Source organism: Pocillopora verrucosa, chromosome 12 (genome assembly GCF_036669915.1).
Source record: "Pocillopora verrucosa isolate sample1 chromosome 12, ASM3666991v2, whole genome shotgun sequence".
Lineage (NCBI taxonomy): Eukaryota > Metazoa > Cnidaria > Anthozoa > Scleractinia > Pocilloporidae > Pocillopora > Pocillopora verrucosa.
In genome coordinates this window covers 12661278-12679248 of record NC_089323.1, presented here as the reverse complement: position 1 = coordinate 12679248, position 17971 = coordinate 12661278, and the positions used below count along the sequence as shown (strand labels likewise).

At 37.0% G+C, this 17971-nt stretch overlaps 1 protein-coding gene across 1 annotated transcript; it reads left to right on the top strand.

Annotated features, from left to right (window-relative positions):
* The first annotated feature begins 11196 nt into the window (after nt 1-11196).
* LOC131783684 (angiopoietin-related protein 7-like) lies at nt 11197-15512 on the top strand. The gene is made up of 4 exons (XM_059100445.2): nt 11197-11256; nt 13427-13603; nt 14500-14880; nt 15223-15512. Exons 1-4 carry the CDS (start codon nt 11232-11234, stop codon nt 15510-15512), a joined length of 873 nt encoding a protein of 290 aa, XP_058956428.2. The 5' UTR covers nt 11197-11231.
* Nucleotides 15513-17971: the final 2459 nt, after the last annotated feature.

Sequence of the window (17971 nt, the reverse complement as noted above, 5' to 3'; positions counted from 1 at the left end):
ATATTGGAAATCAGCTCTATTCACATTTTCCATGGTTAGCCAGACGGCCGTTTTTAATGCAGTCAGAATTGCCAACAGCATTGTGTTTGATACTGATTAACAGAGTGAATGAAACCACAAATATATAATTAAAAGCTATCTCGGCCCGAAATCTTTTGTTAACCAAAAAAAAAAAAAAAAAAAAAAAAAACACAAGAAGACAGCCTATTTGGCACATGACTCACCCCGCTATGACCCCTTAATAAAAATAAATAAATAAATGTGTTTACCATCTCTTACGACGCCTCAAGTTAAGCCCAGCATAACGTATGAGAGTGGCGTTGAGTTCTAAATGGAAGCTTAAATAGTTTGCCGTCAGGGTTTCCTTTCTTGGACCACGCAAATCTTGATGATTACAGTGGCGTTGGTATTTTGCCGAGGACAGTTTGTTGTTGTTGCTGTTGCACACAGTTTTAAAACGCACATGCTGTGCTATTGTTGTGCTCATTAAATCTTTTGTTTTGCCTCTTCCTCGTTGTTGTTGCCGTCGTGGTCTGCTAAAAGTTTTCTATTTATAGATGTACCGAGCCGCGAAGCGGTAGCCCATCGCTAGCCATCGACATCGAAGTAGATAGTTGATTTATTATAAACTAAAACAGTGAAATAATTTACGCGCTTAAGTGTGATTGTGACTTATTTCTACCTGCACTTGAACAACTACAACATTTTTGGTTGAAAATCCTCCGCACATTGCTCGGAGGTGAATAACAAAAGATATTCGGAGTTTGTGTGGCCAAAGAGAGCGCACCTTCAACGTTATCCACTGTTTCAGTATATACTATTTATCATTAACAAGTTGAGCCCCAGCTTCTCACTGTTAACCTGTGGCTTCAAAAGCTGGTTTTAGTTCTCAATACATAACGTTTCTTTAAATTTTACGGTGATAATCGGTTTTCCCTCATGTCAAAATGTCGATGTCTACCATATCTGGTGGTCTCGACATTTTAGTTTAGAGCTGATGATTAGTCAAATGCATTCTTCATACTTTGGATAGCGGAAAAAGTCACTTGAATTAATTTCAACGGAATGGGCTGTTTCCGCTTCCGTTGAAAACACACCCGTTAAAACGTATTTTCTTAAAAGAAATAAAAAAAAATTTTAAAAAATAAAAAAATAAATAAAAAATTAAAAGAATTAAAAAAAATTTAAAAAATTAAAAAAAATAAAAAAAAAAATAGTTATAATAAACAAATAGTCTCTTTCCAGTGATGCGAATTTTAAACTTTTAATGGCCAAAGAAAGAATTTCTGGCTCCGGTTGTTCGAAGGGTGAATAGCGCTATCCACTGAAAAGATCTCTATCCGGTGGATAGCGCAGTACGTTTTGTTAACACTTATGCACCAAATAACGATTTATCCGTTGGACTGCGTTATCTGCCCTTGAACAAATGGGTCCTGGTATTTTACTCAAGACTATCATTAACATAAAAGGTTGGTCAAGGGTCTAGTAATCCGTTCATGGCGTACATTGTATCCAAAATAGTTCTCTGCCGTCTGAAAAACATGTATTTGTTTCCGGAAAGTTATTTTCCATTCGATTTTCCACTGGAATTTCCGGAAATTTTTCCTATCAAATAGAACCATTTTGCGATTGATGACACCAAGAGAAACAAACTTTGCTGAGTTTCATCACGACTTACATTTGTATTGAAGTAGCCAACGTGTAGCCGTACCCTCCCCCGCCAGTAAAATTTTTTTGGGATCTGAAGGAGCTTAGACACCAGACTCAGGTAGGTAACCAAACCTTCTGATGACACCTTAACAATTCTTCAATCACCTTCCCCGACTGGTTTAAGTGCGATTGGAGGGGGCAAGGGAAGGGAACATTTTCGTTACTTGCGCGGGAAAAAAAAATGGGAAGTTAACTATTAGCTTGTTTTTTTGTAATTTTAGCGGGAAAGAACATTACCTTATCTCTCTACGCTCCGTTCATATACGAACCTTATGCCTTCGGCTAAAATATGCTTTCTTAGTTAATTCTAAACATTACTCACGGTCAAATGGAACCAAAGGGAATTTCAAACCTTGGAATTACTTGCTTTTGAATAGTGCCTTACAGGCTCTGCTCTCGTTGCCATGTTTTTCCGAAGGAGTCGCTGGATTGCAGCTCAATCACAAGAAGTGCACTTCATCGAGAATAGGTGTTTAAAATGTATGCAGTGTTATTTTACTACGTCAAAATAGCGGTAACATAGGCATTCGTCTGGAAGACATAAAATCCCAGCAGGAAAACAACAGTAACTTTTCGTTGAACCACGTAATTGAACCATGTACTTTTTTTGATGAACCACAAAATTCGTCGTAAGTGTAGTAATCCGCTTATTTATTCTTGAGATTAAGTTTATTTCGACTAAATAAAAAACATGATATCACTCATATTAAAATATGTATTTGACAACTTGATAATCTTATTAGAAAGTCTCAAGTTTTTGCACCGAGTAAGTAAATTTATATCATCCCTGGAAGCTTTACACGTCTTAGTTGTTTGCTCGATTATTTGTTGACCCTGTTGTGTTGCGCATCCAACTGAAGTGTACGTGTATGAGTGCTCAGGATGCAAAGAGTGAAAACGGCACACAAACGTGATATTTTGACTCCTCCTCCCCCGGCCCCACCCTCTAAAAAAAATTAATAGTTTCTGGACCATATTTACTTGAAATTTCACACTTGGTAATTCTTAAATTGATTGATGCCTCACACAAGAGAAAATTATTTTAATATCGTAACTGTGTACCACTGAGGCCTTGGATTAATAGAAAGGCTATTCTGGTATGTTCCACAAATTACTCTAAGTCAGATGTGTTTGCGACAAAAGATGGAAAAATGATTTTTTTTCATTATTATCATTATTATCATTGTGTCACATACTCTTAAAAAAAAATTGAAACTTTACCACTCCCCTCCCCCAAAGCAGCTACTTGTATATGATACAAGGCCTTTTTAAAAGTCCTCACTGTTTAATGCCTTAAGGCTTGCTGGTTTGGCAGTCAGTGGAAAAGTTGGATTTAAATGATTATAATTAAGATTTAAATATCGATTCTAACTCAGCGCTGTCTCGGGATACAAAAAACAAAACAGGGATACTGATTACTGCTTTAAAAATTTGAGCTTGTGTTTACTACACGCTGATGTTTCTTGTATTCTCCAGTGTGACGACATGAACTAGTGGCAAAAAAGGTCACGCAAGCAAGGAAAGGCTTGGGCACAAATTCAGTAGGCTTGGGTACTGGGTTGAGCCTGGTTTCTGAGCTCCTTCAGAAAGTGATCCCCTCAAAAAATCCTGTACCCACCAGGGTCAAACGGAAGCGAGAGAACGTCTTCGAAAACCTGACACTAATCGTGTTCTAAAATGTCAGTCTTTTGCAAGAAAATATATAATGACGTTTTATTGATTGGCACCTTTTGCCGATTCTTTCGTGAATTCTGATTGCCTAGAGTTGGTCATATATTTTCGTACTAATAAACAAGAGAGTGAAGAGAATGCTTTCCTGGTCAACTTTTCAGACAACAGCGATCTACGACGAGGTTTTAAGGAAAGTTTGCACAACTTTTGGGATAGAGACATTTTAATTTTGCACAATTTTTGGGATAGAGACATTTTAAGAAGAACGGCAGAAAGCCATAGATATGTTTTTCGAAGTTAAAGGTATCTCCGTTTCGTTATCATTTGGCTAATGAAAAGATTTAATATATTTCAAGCAGCGCTAGTGATCGATCGCCTCTCTTCGCAGGAATAAACCGGGCACTATATTTATGACCAGCCTGTTAACACACTCTTAAAAGACCAGGTGCACTATCTTAATGGACTTGGACCAAAAGGAATGTCCGCCTTCAACTTTTGGTCTCTTTGCGAACGGTGCGCATGCTGCGAAGCATTTAAATTAAAGCTTGTCATTTCTTGCAGCAATTCTTTCGACTGAGGAAACCAGTCGCTCTCTCTTCCCACTTGCAGTATAAATATCTTGTAAAGAACTCTGCTAAAACCTTAAGACTCTGCGGCAAATGATCCAACTTTTTACGACGACTGTGTTTACAAATGCAAGCAGAAACTGCGTGGACGTTGAAATCTAGTTTAGTAATCGAATGTTATCGTCTTCTTACTCTAAAGCTAAAATCGCTCATAATCTTTTCCTTTAATTATCCTTAAGGCAAAGTAAAAATTTGCACTCGGACGCTAAATTGTAAATTTACCCGAAAAAATGGAAAATGAATTCACTTCAGTGTTGTTGTTTATCTCGATAATTTTTCATGCTAACACGTGCCACTTGGTAAAAAATATTATCAAGTTACATAGTTTTGCATAGATTAGGGTGACGTCTCAAAACACTAGTAGTGTCAGGTTTTCGTAAAAAAAATCGAACGATGAATGCTTAAAACTTGAAACGGTTTACTTATTTATGATATTACCAAGGTATAACCGGTGATTAGTTGTCTCCCAATCCCAAACCAGCCATACTCATGGTGAACAGTTTCGCCAGTTTTTACTTCTAGATCTACTCGCAGCTTGTTTTTTTTTTGTTTTTTGTTTTTGTTTTTTCATGTTTCGGGTCAGGTGGTTTATCTTGTCCAATCTGAGCCAAAATTCACCGACCAAGTTACCGATGCCGCATTTGTAGTCGTTCCAGGTGTAATGAAAACCAACGGAGCCATCCACTCTTTTCCGGATCACTGTCTATCCCCCACCAGCTATAGTTTGGTCACAATATACATTAAAGGCGCCCGAACCATCTGGGTCGATTGTGTAAACTCCGCTGACCCTGGAACAGTCTGCCTGCAAGCGTCAGAGACATCGATAACCTTACTTATTGGTTTTCTAGCAAAAGATAAAGACTTATTTAGGAGGCTTTTGCCTGTTATAGTTAGATTGATTAATTTTAGATCGTAAATTTTGACACTCTTTAGTATACTTTGCTGTAATCATTACAGGTAGTTATAGTTGTAAGGCGCATTTGATCGTATTCAGATGCTAACATAATTATTATTGTTATTATTATTATTATTATTATTATTATTATTATCATCATTATCATTCGACCGGATTCGTACAACTCAGCACAGTTCTAAGCTGTTGAACTGGCTTGACACCGCCATGATTAGTATGAATTTTAACAGTTATGTCAGTTTGGTTATATTTTTCATCATTTCTGTTTTGTTCTGTTTTGTTTTTGAACACTGAACTTTATATACTATACGAGTGTTAGCTGTGCTTGATTTTATTACCTTACGTAAGCTTGCAATCTAACTGAGTGTGAAAATCTTTAAAACTCGGAATGTCTATTTTGTTTTTCCTTTGAGGATACTCATATATGCTCACGTTTTAATGACGTAAATTAGGGCGCCTGGTATGTTCACAAACCTTTGTTTGGTTCTTCTGTTGCTACTTGCCGGCTCGCTTGTTCTGAAATTTCACTTACGATTATCGGAAAAAAGCTAAAAAGAAGTCCCGGAAAAGGTAGAACATAGTACAATTTGGAAGATAGCGTGACAGCTTTAGCTCAGCTCTATGCTCTATACTCTCATAGAGCACGCTCTTTCAACCAATGACAGCGCGCGTTATATCCGAACGTTATTATAAATAATCATAAAGATAAAATGGAATAATCAGTACGATTGAAAAAGAGAGTCTCGCGTACATCGCACCAATTTTCTGTTCTCCGTAAAAATTTTAACCTCAAATTTTCAGGCCTTATTTTCACTACTACCCTAGTAGTGCACATCACTGCGAGGATCACTTTCATTCACGTCTTTATCCGCAGTTCAAATATATAACTTTCATATATTCTTAACCGTTTATTCATCACTTCACGGGTTTATTTGGAACCAACATCATAACCAGCTCCCAGTTGGCTTGTTAGCTCAGTTGGTAGAGCGCTGCACCGGTATCGCAGAGGTCATGCGTTCAAATCCCGTATAGGCCTGAATTTTTTTCAGGCCTTATTTTCACTATTGCCCAACATTACATTACTGCGAGGATCACTTTCATTCATAATAAGATTTTTTGTTTTTTCATGTCCTCGTCTCCGTCACCGTCGTGGTTTTCTTAAGGTCCCTAATGGCAAGAGCTGCTTTTGATACCCGACGAATTCGACGGAATGACATTTGGTCATTATTGGTAAATCAAGGAATTAATCGAAACTGAACACTGGCAATTTCTTAGCATCTTTCTCTTATTTCAAGGTAAATGAACGAAAAATAGACTCCTTATAATAATAAAGGGGTAAGTTTCTAAAGAAACTGTGGTGCTGCGTCGGTGGGAGAGTATAGCAAGTAATTTAGTGTTAACAACTGGGTTGAAAACGTAAATTAGCCACCGTAAAGAGTAAAGAAGCTGACGTTTCGAGCGTTAGCCCTTCGTCAGAGCGAGCCGCATAAGATTGTGAAGTCTAAATTACCAGCAATGACAAGGAGGCACGTTTACATAATCAACTCAGTTGATAAAACTAAAATTATCTTGTAGCATCCCCTACTGACGCAGCACAGCAATAATCGAATACTAAATATATCACGAGTTGGCACGATTAGTTCAAAATGTTTGAATGATACTTTGACCGTGTTGGGAATGCCCATTCTTTTGACGTGGCAGAAACCGGTGTTTTGCACATCGTAATTTTATCGAATGAGTTTGCACCGATAAACAATGACAAAGACACTTCCATTAAAAAGTTCAAATATTTGGACTCTTTCGCAAACATTCGTTGTGCTTTTTCACTGATTACTCAAATCGCAAATTCGCCAATAACAGATGCCCTAGATAAGTTAATGTCTCATCTTTTTCTCTTTGCCAAACAGAGCAGCATATTTTGCGCTCTTCGGTTTAATGTATTTTTTTATCACATTTAACACTCCCTCGGTAGCATTTACAAAACCCGAGGCAGCCATTTTGAAATTAAGCACCCTTACTTTTATGACCTCGTGTGAAGTGGTTACAGCGAGATATGACGCCATCCTCGATCCATCAGAGTGAGAAAATCTTTATCATAATAATCTCTTGAGCACTGGAGTTCGTAATCCTCGTGTTTATGAACAATGTTAACCTTATCTTTGATTACAAACTGTTTACAAATAGTATAAGCCTTACCAGAAAGATCCCACTGCTAAAACTGCTATTACATTACAACAATGATTAAACTGATCGAAGTACGATTTAAAGCATTTCTCTTAAAGTCATGTTTATCAACTTATTATCTACTACAGTAATTTTTTTGAACCCAGGGGTAACATGTCATAGTGAAGTTTGATCGTCCGGGTGAGTGCAGTCCTGAGAAGGACTTTTGTCGGTTGCGGTGAGTGACGTTTTTTTTTTTGAATAGACGCTGATGATGACTACAGTGAGTGATCGAGCTTTTAACTTCCCAGATCTAGCGACAGAATCTATGTTATTCTGTTATTTCATTAAATTCGCGGTTAAGTCCATTTTAAACGATAGTCAATATTTCACCAGTCTTAATTGGCACTCACTGTACCCAAAATTAGCTTTCGTTCGTCCGAAAGGATATCCCATATTCAGATTGTTGCAAAACACTGGAATTTACAATTTACCTTTGTATCCTTAAGTTTATTAACTAGCGTTCACTATACCCAAAAATAGCTTTCGATCGTCTGAAAGGATATCTCATATTCAGATTGTTGCAAAACACTGGAATTTGCAATTTACCTTTCTATCTTAAAGTTTATAAGTTTTCAGGGAAGACTGAATATATTTGTGGCTGCAGGGACAGTAAAATAAGAGAAGAGCTGGCTGTTTGCTCTCCACGCGTAAAACTGATAAGCTTCTTGAGGTGTCAGAGTGAGTCACTAAATAAAGAATTTTTTTGAGTCAGAAATACCATGAAACAAGGTAGGATAGTGCTAATTCGTTAAACTTATAAAGCTAACGGAGCCATTAAATATCACATTTTCGGCGTCTGTGAACGTGTTGAGTTTCATAGCATATTATCTGAAATATAATGATTACTGATGGATGTATACCTTCTGATACAATATTGCTACAACCTTCTGTGATATATCTGTCTTAAAATTTATTTTTGACCCAAGAAATATATATTTGGTATGCTATCCAAATTGAATATCACATTTGTGGCGTCAGTGAGCGTGCCGGATTTCCGGAACCACTTAATTAACGCTAAAAATAATCTTTCAAGTACATTTCAACCCAGTTTTATCTTTCGAAACAAGGTTAGTTATATTTCTAAGTGCGAATTTGTACTTGAGGTGATCAATTATGACAGAATTTGGCATTTTCTATCGTTTTTTATTTTTTTTATTTTTTATTATTATTATATTTTTTATATAATACCCCTAGTCTGTAAAACCTGTATTTAGCGGGCGCTCCTCTATTCTTCGAACAGGCCGCTTTTAAAATACAGCCGGGTTCGACTGTCTGTAATTCCCTATGTTCACTGTTAGTGAAAATAGTTTTTCATTTCCAATTTTCTTTCATACGCTATTCACTCAAACCGCTGGCTCGCATGTAAAAGGGACATCCCTGTCTGAGACAATCGCATGTTTCACAGAAAAATCGATAGATAGACTTACAGACAGAATGGCTGACTGGGTTACCGATCAATTAGTTGACATATTGGTGTGGCATGTGATTCCTTTGCCACTTATTTTCAGAGCTTAAGTCTCTGCCCCGTACCGCAAGCTGAAATATCAGTATGCCAAGGAACAGCTGCAGCGTAATTTCTCTCAAGCATCAGTCTTTCGTGAAACAAATCGCAGCACCAATGAGATAATCTCTTTTTCAAATAATCAAATATCCTTCTAAGTTTATTCTAAGTGCTTACTTGAATTCATCAGCTGGACTGATGATATAAATTGGCCAACATAAAAAATTTTTCAAAGCTGTCGTTTCGAGCGTTAACCGTTCTTGTCACGCTCCGACAGACGCACCACAGTTTCTTTAGAATGATGATAAGCCTGAGCTACAAATAATTTAACACCGTTATGAAGGTCGCTAGTTGTGGATATTTACCACGCCCTGCTGCAGTTTGGTAAATAGCTTTTCCTAGCTACCGAAGCGAATCGCTGTTTTAGTATATGCTAGGACAGTGGGATGATATGATGCAAAGGGATTGTTTGAAAACATTTATCCATGAAGCATTAAGAAAACTTTTGGGCGTAAATCCCGGGCGCGTTGCTCGGGGGTAAATAGCAATGGATATTCAGAGTTTTAATGGCCAATTAGAGCGCGCCTTGAACGGAAAGATCGGAATAACTTGAACCTCTTTCAAAACTTATGGGCAATTGCGTTGTGGAGATTTAGGGTTTTTTCTCTCTTATCTTGTTTAAAAACGTCTTCTGCTTCAATCCACGTGAGCCTTAAACTTTCAATGGTCAAAGCAAGAATGTCCATTGTTGATAGGAAACGACGGTCAATGAATCAGCTGACCGATCATGGTGTGTCGCAGTATTGAACACAAAAATAGGCTTCCTTTAATCTAAAATAGAAATGTTCAAAAGATCGTTTGTATTGTAGCCAAATGCGTTAAAAATACACACCAAAACTATTTGACCACTTCCTTTCGATCCAAATTAGTTTCCAGGGGAGTCAGAAATATCTTTGAACCAGACAAAATACTTTATGACAGACATCGAATGAAAGAAATAGGAAGAGTCGTTGTTTTCTCGCCACGCTTGGAGGTGATAAGCCACTTGAGTTCTTAAGCCAAAAAAAATTTTATTGAGTTAGAAACATCGCGAAAATAGGTAAAAATAGGTTTGCTCGTGAAATAACTTGAACTTCTTGTTATGTAAATTGGGAGGAGCCATTGAATATCATGTCTGTGGCCTTAATACGCGTGCTTTCTATTTAAGTGATCTAATAAAGAATATCCAATATCCGCACATCGCACATCGTGAACTCAAGAAATTGACACTGGCTCACCAACATGCCTAATATTCTTGAAGAATGTTAGGCCTGTTATTCTTATTATTCTATTTCCGTTTTCACGGAGCTCTTTTGAATGCATATAAGACCAGAGAACGCAATATATTATGAGCGGCTTGCCGTTCCTCAAATAGCATACCAGAAATATCTGCAGTATACGCGATACTCAAAAAAAGATCAGAACTATAACACGGATGATGATAACGGCTTCAATCGATATGAGAGCAAATGAAGTGATTGAGACGTTGTAATAAACACTCATAATAGACTTTACGAGAGAAATGTTGTTTACTTTTGTAATGATTTTAACATTTGTAGGCACCATAACTGTACGAGGTAGATAATGATTTGATTGATGGATGATAAAATTGATTTAAGAAAGTTCAAGGAATGTAACTTCTTTGGTTGAATTAAATTGCACGTGTGGTCTGCATTAAGGAGTGCCTGGTCAAGGAACGGAAATAGAATGATAACAGTACCATCCAAATATTAAACGATAACACAGTTTCATTGCTCCTGTGTATTAAAATAATTCTATCTGAGATAATTTCTCAATGCAACCTGATTTCCTCTGCAATTTTATTTCTGTTTGTGCATCCGAGGGAAAATCTTTTTGTTTTTTTCCCTCTGGGGGTCAATGGTTTACTAAACAATTACTAACCTCAACATTCTAACCAACAGGAAAAACCGTAATTCTGCATTGCTTCATAGCTCTGAGGATTAACTGACATTTTCACCGTTTAATCTTGAATCCCATTAATAACTTATCTCAAATTCTTACTCTTCACCATAGGCAGTTCTCACGAACTTGCACTTTGGGAGCAATGATGTACTTTGCAACTCCGACGGAGCTCGACATTTTAAACAACGGGAAAAATCATATTTTTATTTTGTTTCATGGCTCTAAAGATCGCTCAGCTAAAGTCTCTCCAGTTAATAAAGGATGCCAAATTAGTACATGATCCACGGGAGAGTGGTTTCTGCTCCAACAAAATGTCAGTCACCCAAGCTAAGTTTAAGAATAAAAAATCATCCAGGGAAATTTCATCCAGGATCTTAGGGTCATCATAACTGGAATGGAAAAAAAAATTAATACAATTAGTGTTGTCTCTGGCGATAACGGAAGTACCTGACTCCCATAACTTGGGAGGCATTAATGCTTGGGACACGTGCGCACGTAACTCTGTCAGCTACATATAACTCGGCAGAAGGTTGATTCCAGTCAGTTTTGACAAACCTTGCCATCATCCATTTTTTTGGCAGCGTTTCTGAGTGATACTGCATACAACGCCAAAATAATTACAATGAGACGTATTCAACAAGGAATGGGTATGTGAAATCTGGCTCTTTGATAAACAATTCGCATTCTAAAGAAACTCTCGTCGAAAACTTAAGCATTGCTTGATATGTGTCAAATATGGGATTTTTATTGCATGTCTATGTCATTTAAACCTAATTTCTTACTTCTGTATATAACAAGTATCATGAAAATAGTTAGTTGATTCGTCGAATTTCGTCCGGCCTAAGGTTTATGTCCTTTCCATTCCTTTATTCATTTAAAGTGTACTTGCCAAAGAAGCAGGCTTCAGGCGCCTTCTTCTTCTTTCATTCAATATTGCTCTCTGCCGTCTTTTATTTTCTGTCCAAAGTAGTAATGCACTCATTTTGGCGGCGGTTTTTCTCATAAAATTTAAAAGTTGATCTGGCTCAAAAGATAAAGGCGAAACGTAAAACCGCCACGTTGATAAATTCCGTCGTATATCTTGATATTTCATGTGAAGCGTATGAATGGTACGTTCCCTGAGCGCAAAAAAACATGAGAAATTCCGCTTGTTCATCGATGTCCAAATTCTGTTGATGCAAGTCTCCGGTAAAATTGGCGACGGATCTCTTCCCTTCAGTTAGGCCAAACAAGTGTTCCGAGTTATCAAAGTTTCTTCACATATATTGTTCAATCAAGTAGCCTACAATCAATCGCCCAATGGAATGAAAATTGACCGCCCCGACCGAAAACTTATCGCCAAAGTGATGTAAAAGGGGAAATCTATCGTCACCGAATCCCGACTTAAAAGATTGACAATTTAACAGGCTCGATTTGGCTTGATCAGCATCGGTACCTCGTAGCACTGACTCTGAATTGAAGTCGTTCCACGTGGAATCAGTTGGCATTTTGGTTCAGAAGTTTTGTTAAGGAATAGAAAACGCATAAGAAGCAACGGGAATCTGACCGCTACGGATAAGATTGAAGTTTTAAACTTCGAAGCAAATACTTGTCTCGGTCAGTTGGTAACTCGTAATTCGCACGCTCAGAGCATAAAATTGATTCCAGATTTTTATAAACGAAGGCTGTCTGCGATTACGTCATTCGCTTGGCTTCGCAAAACAAAACAAGTGATGGCGTATTCGTTTGTCGATGAGCTGGAACTCAAAGACTATGCAATGTTTCTCTCTAAAGTATTCTTTCTTGTTGCTTTAATCTTTTCTTGGATTCGAAATAACTACATTTTGTTTATATCTTGAAATACCGCTGTTTATTGCCTGGTGATGTTTTTTCCTTTTTTTCAGCTTTCGTCGTAGAGCAATGCAACTATCATATGACTAGACGGTTAAGAATATATGAAAGTCATATATTTGAACTGCGGATAAAGACATGAATGAAAGTGATCCACGCAGTGATATGCGCTACTTAGGCAGTAGTGAAAATAAGGCCTGAAAAAACGGGATTTGAACCCATGACCTCTGCGATACCGGTGCAGCGCTCTACCAACTGAGCTAACAAGCCAACTGGGAGCTGGTCATGATGGTGGTTCTAAATAAACCCGTGAAGTGATGAATAGACGGTTAAGAATATATGAAAGTCATATATTTGAACTGCGGATAAAGACATGAATGAAAGTGATCCTCGCAGTGATGTGCACTACTTAGGCAGTAGTGTTATACTGTTATAAAGGCTTAATTTTTTTTTGCCTTTTCACTTTTTGTAAATCCGGATTTCAAAATCTAGATCGCGATTTCCCAATTGAAAGCATCCGTAGATTGTTAAGTTCTGTCGGTTGTTCATTTCATTCTGTAATGTGCGTGGTACTGATCATAGAATATCAAAGCTGGAATGACTTCACACCCCACAATCACTTCTTCTCTTCAGGTTCAGCTCGAAATAAAATTTTAAAATAACAAATGCTTTATGGGATTAAAATATAGCACTCATCTTTTAAAAGAATGCAAAAGAAGGAAATTCATGACTCATTTATCTCAAGTTGGATAACTAATAATAATAATCCACCTTAAAAACGGATTTTTGAGCTTAAAAATCTAGTTTTTGATTTCATGTTTTGTCGCAAAATCTGAAATCCGGATATAATAAACTAAATCAAGATGTCCCAATCGAAAGCACCCCATAGTTTCTTTCTGTATTTTGTCAGAAATTCATTCTGAAATGTGACAGTATAATATATCGCTGCTGAAGTAACTTCACACAACAAAATAACTTCTCTTTCAGGTTCTGCTCTACTGCTTCTGGCACTTTTTGTGACTTTCCAAATTCTACCACCAATGCGTGCATTGCCAATAGATTGCCAAAAGAACATTGCAGTTTGCCTGGAAGAAATAATGAAGGAACTCACCCAAGTTCGATTTCAGGTTAACATCCTCGCAGAGAACAGAACATCGTTGAGATGTAAGTAAGATATCCTTCGCTTATTCCTATTCATTATTCCATCTTCTCTCAATCGTTACTTATATTACGGGAGACTTATTCTACACAATGGTGAATCCAATTTGTGTTTCAAAGGACCAATTTTACAACTCTAAAGTACACAGTTTTCTGTTCGGAGCTCTTATCCTTTACTATACCCTTTTAAACAGCAGTGTAGCTGCACATGGAAAGGAAAAAAAGGATAACACTTTCAATTTTTTTCAGTAACTTTTTCTGAAAGGAGCAGCAAACGATAACATTAGAATAAGAAACAGTATATTGTTCGGGTCGGAGCCGATTCTGGAGGGAGGAACCGAGGAATGAAGGAGCTTGTTCCAGAATGTGAGAGAACGGTTTTGTTGGTGTGCGTTTGACAAACGCACAGAAACAAAAACTTTGACCATGTACTATTGATATATATGTTGTTAGAAGTGTGCTTCCTATTCCCTCTCTTATATATGAATCGCTTTTGTTTTATCGTACGGAAAAATGTTATTTAGCGTAAAAGGTATCTAATTAGCCTGCTTCATTATGCCCATCTCCATTTTTCTCTATTTTGTTGTAATTACTTAAATGTTGTGATTGTTGAAATGAAGAAAATAACGATAAAAATGTAATACTGACTATAATGACTCAATCAAGTAGCACTCCTTTCGCTAATAACCAGTGTACGTCTACAGATTAAGTTAATATACTTTTGTGCTCATACCATTTAATTCAATACGATGAATAAGAAAAAAAAAATCTATGAAAAATGTAGGTTCCGTCTTCTTTCCAAGTTAGAAATTTTAGACATTTTTCATCAGGTGCAAATCGATACCAACCCCTCGTTGTAGAAATTCCCACAACACCAAGCATCTTTATTTTATCTTCAATAGCTAAGAATTGCGCTGAGCTGTACAAATCTGGTCGAAGGGTCAGCGGTGTCTACACAATCGACCCAGATGGTTCAGGCGCCTTTGATGTATATTGTGACCAAACTACCGCTGGTGGGGGATGGACAGTGGTCCAGAAGAGAATGGATGGCTCTGTCGATTTTAACCGCACCTGGGATGACTACAAAGATGGCTTTGGTAACTTGGTTGGTGAATTTTGGCTCGGACTGGACAAGATAAACCGCCTAACCCGAAACAAGACGAAAAACAAGCTTCGAATAGATCTAGGTGTAAAAACTGGCAAAACTGTTCACCCTGAGTATGGCTGGTTTGGGATTGGGACCGAGACAGCTAAGTACCGGCTATACCTTGGTGATATCATAAGTAAGTTAACCGATTTTTAGCATTTATCTGTCGATTTTTATACACTAATTCTCTCTCATCTCAATCTCGATATTTTACTCCACTTGGTCGAATAATGGTATTATTTAATAACAGGGTAGTCCTGAGGTAGACCCGCACGTTCTGATTGTTTCTTACTCGGTCGGGAGTTTGGTGCGAGTCCCACCTGAGAAACTTCTTACTAAAGTTATTTTATTTATTTATATACTTTTGCCTTTGTTTTGTTTTGTTTCTTTTTTTGCGGAAAACAACAAGTTTGAAGCTATAAAAACATTTTACGGACCCTTGAATTATACGGATTTCTTTTGTTCTGTTTTGAAACAGATGCCAATGTTTCCTCTGATTCCCTCAGTCCTCTCAGAGATCTCGCTTTTGGTACCTGGGATAAGATTCCTGCTGATTGTGCTCAAAATAGAGGAGGAGGCTGGTGGTATGACAACAGCAGTGCTGAATGTGCTGTTTTGTCAAATCTCAATGGTATTTATCCGCGTTGTGGAAAAGAAACCTTGGCCGCTATCCACTGGGGATACTTAGATTCTCACAGTGCCGAGACAAGCGCTCCGACATCAACTGAAATGAAAATTAGACCAGTAGAATTTATGCACGTGGCTTGAAGTCTACACATATGAAATGTGCATCTGCTTAATTGACGCTGTTTGGATTAACTTTTTCGATCTCTTCACTTCAATAGGTTCAGTTTTTTAGAATGCGCAAATTAGATTATGACGGCATCATAGACTCGACTACAATTTTGTTGTATAGAAAATATATCATAGCCTATTGGTATCAGAAATGTTTCATTATTTGCAGACTTCGTAAGATTTGTTTACAATAAAACGACTAAAATGTCACCAAACATAATATCAGGAAAAAAAAAATTCAGTACACCGAGTTAATTCAGAAGAATTCTATAGACAATGGAACGCTACATGCCACAAGATAGAGTTTAAATATGTTTTGTTATTAATACTATAAATTTTATTTTTCTAATGATTTTTAAGCTTTATTATTCCAGTGCTATCAAAGATTAGATAAAAAAAAGGTATCTTTAAAATGTGGGTTTATAATTTGTGAAAAAAATAAAGACTGCTTTACATTATTTCTACTTCTATATAAAACACCTATCGATTGAGTTGCCATTGGAATTCTCTTGTTGAAGACCTTCTCCTATGCTCTCCTACAATGGTTTTCAATTTTGATATTTTCAGGGAGGATCTGACGAACACGTTAAAGTATCGAGGTACCCTTCCGAGCCTGGTGTAGCCGCTCATTTGCGCAAAAGTATCAGCTAAACATGTTTCAAAGGTCTTTACAGCATATCGAGGGAGATAACTCCTGTTAATTACTTTCGTGTAAACAGAATGACAAAACAATTATGTCCCAAAGTAGGAAATGTTGACATCAATCTCTTACGGAATTCTTGGACGACATGCATAAAAGTTCAAGGGTTGAAAATTTGATTGACAGACAAGAGAATATACATTCTCGGTTTACCCTTAACTCTCTGCACACTGTTCTAAAGAGTGATGAGACGGCTGATTAGGGAAAGTGAAAAATGGAACATTCTTAAATTTCTTTCTTAAAGTCACATTGCTGTTTTCCTTCACATCGAAAATTTACTAGGACTTGAGTGATACAGTCCAGTTTGTTTGGATGTACGTGGTATGCAAAGGCTGGTAGAAAACATAGTCAGTTTTGTGTTTAGAAGCTTTTATGTGCCCAGTGAAACATATATGTTAAAACTTTAGTTATTTTTAGAATATAAATACTTTAAAAGCTTTCTATAATTTTCGAAAGTTTCTTTTCATGCAGGGTTCTCGGGACAATCGGGCTATAAGGCAGACTATTCTGTGACAGTAAAATTAACAAAAATTATTTAAAAAAGCGAATTAATGTATGACTGAAATTAAACAGGTGAAAGGCCTTATTTTCGCACTTTTATCTTTCTACAGCAAGCGATAGAATTTCTGGTATTTGTCATTAATTTTTAGTAAGCCCATCATGAACGAATGTCAAGGTTTCAGTCAGTCTTATTATCGCCCATTGTGCCCGAAATAACTTTTATCGTGTCTGAAAATATCTCCTCTTTTGGATTGTGCTCAAATGCGTTGATATTTCTTTCAAACTGTTTTATCATTTATACCTCAAGCTTTACAAGTTTTCAGGAGAGTCTGATTATTTGTTGCAACTGGAATAAGTGTTTGTGACAGAGAAAGCAAAGTACGAGAAGCGCTGACTGTTTTCTCTCTACGTGTATAACTGATAAGACACTTTCGTTCGTGGAGTGAATCGCTAAATATAGATTACGTGTCGGGAATATGATGAAACAAGGGAAGATATTGCTAATCCGGTAAACTGGTAAATCTAACGGAGTCATTGAATATCTCACTTCTGGCCTTGGAGCACGTTCTGGATTCCCTGACTAGCAAAATTTATGAAATGTAATGATTTCTGAGTGATGTATTCCTTCTGATACAATCTTGCGGCAAGTTAGAAACTTGAACAAGACAACATTTCTAGTATTGGCCCTTAAATAGTCTCATGGAACTGTTCCGGTCTCTATCCAAATAATATTTAAAAAAGTATTTATGCAAATGCAATTTATGCAGGAAACTGTTCTATGAGGTACGGTGCTCTTGAAAACGGAACTCCGTCGCAGATCTACTAACTACAAATCAATAAGCTTTCAGAACTCTCTCATACGTTTTTGTTAACCCAAGAGATATTAGGTAACTTATTTACATAATTTTAATTCTGACCCTATCGTATCGAGAAACTTGAATGCAAATGACACCAATATCAGAGTACTGCTGTTCCCAAAATATTCTAAAAGTTGCTGTGTCGCCTTTTTTGTTTAAGAAATGCTAAAACACAGAGGATGAAAACCGACTTCAATCAAAACGAGACCAAATGAAGATATCGCATTGCCCAGTAAATGTAATAAACCGTGGATGAACTTTGAAAAAATTATGTCAAACGAAAGAGCGTATTGATATTGATATGAGGAAGGAAAAGTGCAGTCACATTTGATTTGAAAATTTTTAAAATTCTGAAATTGTACGGTTTTAAAATG

Coding starts and splice junctions, on each gene's coding strand:
- LOC131783684 (XM_059100445.2), top strand. CDS start 11,232: ATGAGACGTATTCAACAAGGAATGG. Junction 11,257..13,426: donor ACGTATTCAACAAGGAATGG/GTATGTGAAATC, acceptor CTTCTCTTTCAG/GTTCTGCTCTACTGCTTCTG. Junction 14,881..15,222: donor ATACCTTGGTGATATCATAA/GTAAGTTAACCG, acceptor GTTTTGAAACAG/ATGCCAATGTTTCCTCTGAT.